The 9,121-nt window shown below is 50.3% G+C and overlaps 1 protein-coding gene across 3 annotated transcripts in view; it reads right to left on the bottom strand.

Annotated features, from left to right (window-relative positions):
* Positions 1 to 3,129: 3,129 nt before the first annotated feature.
* The window catches only part of DECR2 (2,4-dienoyl-CoA reductase 2), a 30,730-nt gene continuing 24,738 nt past the window's right edge, over positions 3,130 to 9,121 (bottom strand). For 2 of the 3 annotated variants that reach the window (XM_074964688.1, XM_074964687.1), the window contains exons 8-10: positions 6,519 to 6,623; positions 5,496 to 5,684; positions 3,130 to 3,328 (exon numbers count right to left, since the gene is read on the bottom strand). In XM_074964688.1, coding sequence (XP_074820789.1) covers positions 3,294 to 3,328; positions 5,496 to 5,684; positions 6,519 to 6,623 — 329 coding nt within the window. In that variant the 3' untranslated portion in view covers positions 3,130 to 3,293. Of the gene's footprint in view, positions 3,329 to 5,466; positions 5,685 to 6,518; positions 6,624 to 9,121 lie in introns of all 3 variants that reach the window. The other variant, XM_074964689.1, reaches the window with a different exon arrangement.

The following is a 9,121-nucleotide window of genomic DNA, read 5'->3' as shown; positions in this document are numbered from 1 at the left end:
CCCTCCGCTGGAGCGCTGCAGCGCCAGTGTGAATGAGGTGTTGCTTTACTGCGCTCTGATCAGCTTCCGGAAACATCCCATAATCCCCTTAAGTCAAGTGACCACTCTTGTCATTGTTTTTGAATCGCTGCAGGAATGCGGAAATGCTCTTTGAAAGCTCCATTTCTGACAGGCAGCTGCTTATCTGCTCCGAGACAAAGCAACCATTAGTGTGGAATGCTGTGTGGGAGAGAGAGAAGTGCGAGGGGGGAGGAGAGGGGAGTTTGCTGCTGTCTGAACTTACAAGACACCATGCTGACATGCTCTCAGCCCCCCAAAAACCCACTCTCTCCCCCCACATACACACAACACACTCCCTGTCACACTCCACCCCCCACCATTTGAAAAGCATGCTGCAGTCACTTGCATGCTGGGATAGCTGCCCATAATGCACCGCTCCCAATGCCACTGCAAGTGCCACAAATGTGGCCACGCCAGTGCGCTAAGCTGTCTGTGTGGACAGACTGCAGCGCTTTCCCTACTGCTCTCTATGAAGGCTGGTTTAACTCAAAGCGCTCTACATCTGCAAGTGTAACCATGCCCTTAGATAACGATTTCTTCTTTAAAGCATTTTACAGGCAGGAGTTAATCCTCGCAGTACACTGGAGAGGTAGCCTACTACCATCATTCCCTGTTTTACAGATAGAGAAACTGAGGCACAGAGTGATCAGGGCTTAAGACCATGAAGGTATTTAGGCTCCTAACTTCTGTTGCTTTCTGTGGAAGTTCGGAGCCTAACTAGCTTTGTGGATCTGGGCCTAGGAGACTTTTGGGAAAATCTCAGAGCTAGTGGAGACAGGGTCAGAAGCAGGATACGCTTGTTTCAAATCTCCCTCTCTGATTTTGAACATTAGGGAAGATTTGGGGCAACCAGAAAAGAAATAGTCAGTTTTAGATCTGAAAAAGCTAGAATATTCTGTGGGATACAACCCATTGCTAGATCAGCCACGCGAAGGGCTGATGTATTACAGGCATTAGGGATCCTTCCAAAGACCCACTACAGGCAGGCAAAGAAACCACCCTCATGGGCCTCTCCTTCAAGGTGCTTCCCTTCTCTCTGGGTGCTGAACCAAAACTAGAATTCTAAACCTGCTGCTACCAAGTAAGTCCGAGCAAGGACAAGCTGCTGGCTGGCTAGTTACCTCCCATTGTTATAACCTCTTTATCCTGAGCCAGATGTGTCCCATGTGTTCTAGCTGTTTAAATACAGGGCTAGGAATCAGGAACTGCTCAGGGAGTCCTAATGCTGGATCTGGCCCTCACGCCTTGAGTGACCTTGGGCAAGTTGCTTTCCCTCTCTCTCTGCCTCATAGCCTCACATGTGAAATGGGGCTGATAATCCAGACGTAACCCACAGGATGGCACCAGGACCAGTTACTGTCTGTAAGGGCCAGTCTACACTGAAAACCTATATCGGGATAGCCACGTTTCTCAAGGGGGTGTGAAAAATCCACACCTCTGAGTGACACAGTTAAGCCAACCTAAGCCCGGTGTGGACGACGCTAGATCAACGGCAGAGTTCTCCTGTTGCCTTAGCTCCTGCCTCGCAGGAGGTGGATTCCATCAGCTGATGGGAGAACCCCTCTCATCGCTGTTGTCCGCATGGAACCACTGCAGCTGTACCGCTGTAGTGTTTCAAGTGTAGATATACCCTAATTGCCACAGTCAGGGCCCCATGCACAACGCAGAATCCTGGATCCAGCAGCAAAGCTCAAATAAACAGCAAAGCTTCTTTTTCTTTGCAACCATAAGAAATCATCTTTCAAATGTGAATTGAGCATAACTGATGTGTTGTCTGCCTGAGTGTGCAGGCAGCCTGAAACCACAGGCTGAGAGGTGTGAACTGCCCCATCCATTTCAGTGGTGAGTGTGAAATATACACTATTAAGATCCCATTGTCCACATTCACTATTTCACTACCACTCTTTTGATCATTTGGCTTGGGTGCTTATCCTAGAGCCCAAACTGCCTGCTGCACATTTCCCCAAGTGCCAGAACCTCTTGCTTCTTCCAGCATCTATAGTACAATGATGCACTGGTGAGACACGAACCTGCAGCGCAACAAAAATAAAAATTCACAGGCTCTGATTTTCTGAGGTGCTGAGTACCTATGACTCTAGTGGAGATGAATGGGAGTTCTGGGCACATTAGCACCCAGAGACTGAAGGCCCATTTAGTGAATCACACAAGGAGTGTGGTAGACATTGTACTGATTGGGGTGATGCTACTGAGTTATGAAAACAGAGTGTATGAAGCTGCTGCAGAGTCTCACCCCTGCTGTGCTGGGGTGCCACAGCATGCAAGGGTCTGGGCTGCTGAATACCGCTCCTGAGCGCTGGAGCGTACAGAAGGCCGTGACAGTAGAGCAGTGCTAGTGATCTGGCTCACATCCACGACAGGATGAATGGTAGCAGGGCACGTGCTGCTATCAGTGGGAGGTGGACATTTGCAGCTTGCTGAGGGCCATTTTTAATGGTGGGAATATGGACTCTCGCCTGTTCACAGGGCACACTCTGGATGGTCACTAGCCCATCTAAGTGCAGGAGGGGAATGGAGATTCAGGGCTGGCCTCAGGCGGCATGCGCCACAGAGAGATCAGTTTGCAAGCTGGGTGCAAGTTTCAGGAGCAGATCACTGCTGCCTTCAGCTCTCGAATGGGAGTGAACTGAGTCTGCAACGGGGAAGGGCAACATGCTGCTTAACCCTCTGGCTGCCTGGAACACCCATCTGCAGAGAACATCTGCCCAGATGAAGGTATCCACCAGTAATGTGGAAAGATACTAGCAGTTTATAGGTTAAAGCTGGGAAAAATCAGCTGGGAATCGAGACAGAGGGGTGGCAGGGCTGCTCTCTGGCATTACCAAGGTAACTCAGCAGAAAAACAAGGGGTTTGATGTAACAGGAATGAAAACAGTAAAGTGAAGGGGAGCAAGGCTCCAGCAACCCGCCTTCCCCCCACAGACCCATCACCAGAGCTGCACCTATTGCTAGACCAGCTTCAAAATATAAAATCAGGAGCAAACTTGGGCCCAGCTGCCTTCTGGACAGGACTCCTGTAGCCCCCCCCCACACCGCTAACCCCACCCCCACCAAGACATACATTGAATCTTCAACTTTGCCATTTTCACTTTTGCCCCAGCAAGGTCATCCCAACGGCTGATGGCCAGAGGTCATGGCTGTCCCCTGACCCTGTGTCATAGGGATGTCCAAAGCCGTAGTGTTTGCTCAGCGTCCTGTCAGTCCCTGGTCGTCCATCATTTGTCTTTCTTCACTTCCATGGCCCAATGATCTGTAAGACAGAATGGAAGTCAAGGAATGAAACTGACGTGAAATCCATCATGGACTGGCCTAGATCAAGGCAGAGCTCAAAAAGAGCACTGGGGAATGGGGACCGGGCGGGGAGGGAGCCCCCCTCATTCAAACAACTTCAGTAGCTTATTGTGGAGGTGCCATGGTAGCTCCACAGTTAAGACTGTGTAGAGATTTGTGCTTAAAGCACGGCTTAAACCTCTTTGGGATAAATAACAGAGTGCACCTTCCCCATACTCTGAATACAGAGTAAATGTTCAGGCAAGCCTCTTAATTAACGTGGGTTCTGATTAACATAACATGGGCCCTTCGAGACAGGACAAGCCCCTCCCTTCCACCTGTTGGTGTGTTGTTTGGTTAGGTAACATTACAAATTAAACAGGGGATACTTCTGTGTGGGTCTCTGATTAGTCCTGTGTGCCTCAGAGCTGATCTGGGTTGTTGAAAATCATGATGCAACTATACAGTCCGTGGGTTTGGCAAGGTGAGAGAGGGCCAGGACGGAGAGAGGGGGCAGGGGAGGCTGACACCTACACGTGTCTCTGCACAGTGAGCCTGCAGTCAGAGCAGACGGAAAAGGCACCTCATTACTTAGCAAGGACAGACCTTCTCCAGGGGCCAATGGTGCTAGTTACAGGTGCCAGATGAACAGCCCTGAGCTGGCTGGAAAACCACAGCTCTCTTTCACCAAACATTTAGAGCTTTCAAAATTTATTTTTGTTTTGACCAAGACCTCCCAAAATGATTTGTTAAATGGTGGGCAGCCTGCAGGGGACAGAGGGAGAGATACTACCCACCAGCGCAGTTCATAACCACTGGGCTTAAGAGTCAGTTAATCTCTTCTCTTGGAGCTATTCCACTTTGTACACATAACGAAATATTCATTGGGCCAAAAGGAGACTGACTCTGCAGCCTGGCAATCAGGGCCCATCGCCCAGGACATGGGAGACCCAGGTCCAAATCCCAGCTCTGAATCAGGCGAGCCTGGGTCTGCCACCTCCAGCTGTAACTAATAGCTCCTTGGGCATTCTGTGAATGTGGGCAGCTCACTCAGTGTGGGGCTCCGTCCCCCCTAGTGTAGCTGGACCACATATAGTGGAAGATGAGCCTACATCAGCCTTGGCTAACAGAGCTTGGCCTTTTAGCTCAGTCAGTGCCGCTCCTGCTTTAAGATCCAGAGGCCCAAGGATTAATTTCCACTGCCAACGACGCACCCAACTCAATGGGCAAGCATGCACCAGCCCCTCCTGGCAGATTGGTGCCATTGTCCTTTACACCACTTTGTATTACGTGGCTTGGCCCTCTTTGAACACCTGGGGGCAGATCCTGCGCTGATGGAGCTGGCCAAAGCTCCATCGTGCAACCTCTCACACACACTTTCTAATTGTGCCCAGACGAAACCAGCTGGCCTGGAATTTCTCCCACGTGGCCCTGCCCTGTGGGTTTTGGGGAGGGAGACTGCAGATTTAATAACCACACATTTGTGCTTCCTAACTATTTGCCCGGCCTTTTCTCAAGAAGCCTAGCCTGGAACTCTTTGGGCAGGGGAGGTATCCCAGATGAGTTTTTGCAAGCCTTCAGGACCTTTGGAGAGGTCCCACACACTTGGGAGCCAAACACACCTTCGGTCTGTGGCCCTGGGCTACGAAGAATCTGCTCATGAATCACCGCAGCACAAGGTGTTTCATATTGCTGATCTTGGAAAGTCTACATGGGAAGGGTAGAGGCTCCTCTGCGATGTGACCCCACCCTCACCCCATCTAACTACAGCACCAGGAAAATGGTGACAGCTATTAATCAGATGTGCAGTGGGGAGGCACAGACAAGAAAAGCAGTGTGACCAACAGGCAGCACGGGGTCCACTCCAACCACTGACCAGTGCAACACAGCCCCGACCCCTGCCTGGCAAGGAAAGCCCAGGACTACCATGCCAGCTGCTGATGAGTGCGTGGTGACCCTCAATGCCTGTGACCCTGAACGCACTCACTCTGAATGCATCATGCCTGGGACAACACCCTTGTGCCAAAGCTGCTGGTTTGCTTGCAGCATACCAAGAGGTGTTCAGACATTAGGCCCGGACGGCGCATCTAGTCCCACAGAGGGGGAAATACACATCACCTAGAGTTTAGCAGAGTGTGATGCAATACCCAACAGCGCAGGGAAGTTGTTAGGGGAGGTCAGCCAGCTCCCCCCATCCACCACCAGGGTTGTGCCAGTCACATAGGATGCCAAGGGGCTCGCCAAGTACAGCACACTGTGGGCAATCTCCGTCTTATTCCCTGCCCTATGGAGGGGCACTGTGCCAAAGTAGCTGTCCACTTCCGCACGAGCACCACCTATAGAGAGAACAAAACAAGCTGAGGCCCTCAGGCTCTTTACCCATCAGGAGACTGTTCCTCTACCCCGGGCAAAAGGCTGCAACTGGCTGGCATTGTTTGGGTGCTACAAGGAGCCCAGATACTACACTGATGGAGCCACACTAAGAAACTAGAGCAGATGCAGAAACATACACGAGGATCTGCCCATGGGCAAAGGGGGGAGAGTGAGGAAGGGAAGATCTAGGCTGAAGAGCAAGAAAGAGTTCTACCAAGGAGCTCTCTTAGCCTGGGGAGCAGCCTCCCCTGGAAGATGGTGGAAGCCCCTTGCTTAGGACAGGACAGATACCTGAAGAATACAGATGAGGAAACAATCCTGCGGCAGGGAGGGTGAATTAGGTGACCTTATGACCTTGATGGTCTCTTAATTATCACAGAAATATACCCAATGTTTCCATACACAGGCCAGTCGGGTGGGGCAGCACAGGCAGTGCTAGACCACCTGTTGTGACACTGCAGGATAACACTGAGGGCAAGAAACAAGCCTTTGTACAGCACCCAGGGTGAGAATCTCAGCGGCTACGCAGAGGGACCAATACTTGCCCCTGTGGCCACAGGGTAAACTAACGAAGTGGTGCAAAGTCCCTGCCCAGCTTCACCACAAGAGGGGGCCTGCGAGCATCAGGGCTTGCAGCAAGACACTGGTCAGGGTTTGGCAGAGGCAGCATTCTGAGCTCTGGGGGGCTGGTACACCATCTAAACTCCCCCCTTACACACATATAGTTGCACTAATCAGAGAGAGCCCGAGCTCTCAGGAGAAGCCTCCACCTGGGGACTTCTCTGAGAGCCCCTTACCGAGTCGCCGGTATCCCTCGGTGCCCGCAATGGGGCCTGGTGCCAGACTGTTGACACGGATGTTGTTGGGCCCCCACTCCACTGCCAGGTGCCTGGTCATTGCATCTGGGAGGTAGGACATTCAAAGCAGAATGAAAAACAGAGCAACGACAGCGAAGGGATTTCAGAGTGAACAGAGGGAGCCGCCGGTTGGAGCGAGAGGCACTGGTGGGGCCAGGTGGGGGGGTGTAGGTCTTTGCAAACAGGGACCGCTAACAGGAAGTTTCGAGAGGGAGTTCTCCAGGTGAAGGAGGAGCAAATACGGCACTCTTGGAGTAAGTGGCTGTCTGTAGTGTGTGTTTGTGGGTTACTTGCTGTATGCTGAGCTTGTGTTTCTCTGTCTGTTTTTGTTTGTTTGTTTGAAGGACTGTGTGCTGTGGCCAGCAGTTGGAAGCTGTGAGCTTCTAAACAAGGTTTGAAATCTAGAAGCCTCTGTTCATTGGCTGAGCCTTAGTCGGGGGCAGGGCTTTCAAGGCCAGGGCTTTATAAAGCAGTGAGCAAGTGACCAGGGACTGCTAACAGGGAGTTTTGAGAGGGAGTGTGGAAGGGGAGTGGGAAGGGGGTGAGGTACACTTGCCATTCTTTAAAACCTTTAAACTAAACTATCATCAAAACTTCTTGATTTAAACAAAACCCTATCATTAACCTAGGTAGCTGTAAGAGAAAATGCAGGCAGAAGCCCAGCAACAGAGTGGGGGCTATCCTGTTTATTGCATTCAGTGTAGCATGTATGATTACCTGCCCTCTGGGCAGGTGGCGTCTAAGTGTGCATTCGGTGCAAGGAGCTCCTGGCCCTCAGGGACCATGTACGGGCTTTGGAGGCCAGGGTGGCGGAACTGGAGGAGCTAAGGGAGGCAGAAAGGTATGTTGATGAGGCTTTCCGGGACACTGTAGATTTGTCCCACCTCCAGTCAGACAACCCCTGCACTGTTAAGGAGGATGAAAGGCCCAGAGAAGGAGAGCGGTCAACGGGAACAGAGGGAAACCTTCCCATTGTTGGGACCCCTCCTTCCAGATGATGTTGGGATATCCTCTCACACTGAGGTTACCTCTCCGGGGGAGGGAACTCCAGTCATTAGGAAAAGGCAGGTGTTAGTAAAGGGAGATTCAATCATTAGAGACATAGATAGCTGGGTTTGTGATGACGGGGAGAACCGTATGGTGACTTGCCTGCCTGGTGCAAAGGTTGCGGACCTCTCGTGGCATCTAGATAGACTTATGTGTAGTGCTGGGGAGGAGCCAGTGGTCGTGGTACAGGTAGGTACCAATGACATAGGGAAGGGTAGGAGAGATGTCCTGGAGGCCAAATTTAGGCTGCTAGGAAAGAGACTGAAATCCAGGACCTCTATGGTGGCATTCTCAGAAATACTACCAGTTCCACGCGCAGGGCCAGGTTGGCAGGCAGAGCTTCAGAGTCTCAATGCATGGATGAGACGATGGTGTAGAAAGGAGGGGTTTAGATTTATTAGGAACTGGGGAAACTTTGGGGATGGGGGAGCCTATACAGGAAGGATGGGCTCCACCTACACCAAAGTGGATCCAGATGGCTGGCACTTCACATTAAAAAGGTTGCAGAGCAGTTTTTAAACTAAGAGATGGGGGAAGCCGATTGCTGCAGAGGCACACGTGGATCGGGCAGAGACTTCTCTTAGAGGAGAGTCTATTAATAGAGATTCTCTAGGGTTTAGTCAGGAGGAGAGGATGGAAGAGGATAAAGTATGGGCCAGATCAGACGAGAAACGTTCACATAAAGAATCTGACACATCAGAAAAGGGCAGACAAATAAACAGTGACAAGTTTTTAAAGTTCTTGTACACAAATGCTAGAAGTCTAAATAATAAGATTGGTGAACTAGAGTGCCTCGTGTTAAAGGAGGATATTGATATAATAGGCATCACAGAAACCTGGTGGAGTGAGGACAATCAATGGGACACAATCATTCTGGGGTACAAAATATATCGGAAGGACAGAACAGGTCATGCTGGGGGGGAGGGGAAGTGGCACTATATGTGAAAGAAAATGTAGAATCAAATGAAATAAAAACCTTAAATGAATCCACATTTTCCACAGAATCTCTATGGATAGTAATTCCATGTGCTAATAAGAATATAACCATAGGAATCTATTATCGACCACCTGACCAGGACAGCGATAGTGACGATGAAACTCTAAGGGAGATGAGAGAGGCTATCAAAATAAAAAACTCAATAGTAGTGGGGGATTTCAATTATCCCCATATTGACTGGGTACATGTCACCTCAGGACAAATGCAGAGACAAAATTTCTTGATACTTTAAATGACTGCTTCTTGGAGCAGCTGGTACAGGAACCCACAAGGGGAGGGTCAATTCTCGATTTAGTCCTGAGTGGAGCGCAGGATCTGGTCTAAGAGGTAACTATAACAGGACCGCTTGGAAACAGTGACCATAATATAATAACATTTAACATTCCTGTGGTGGGAAGAACACCTCAACAGCCCAACACTGTGGCATTTAATTTCAGAAAGGGGAACTATGCAAAAATGAGGAGGTTAGTTAAACAGAAATTAAAAGGTACAGTGACTA

The sequence above is a fragment of the Natator depressus genome, chromosome 10 (genome assembly GCF_965152275.1).
Source record: "Natator depressus isolate rNatDep1 chromosome 10, rNatDep2.hap1, whole genome shotgun sequence".
Lineage (NCBI taxonomy): Eukaryota > Metazoa > Chordata > Testudines > Cheloniidae > Natator > Natator depressus.
The sequence above is the reverse complement of the archived record's forward strand: the minus strand, read 5'-3'. Positions and strand labels throughout refer to the sequence as shown.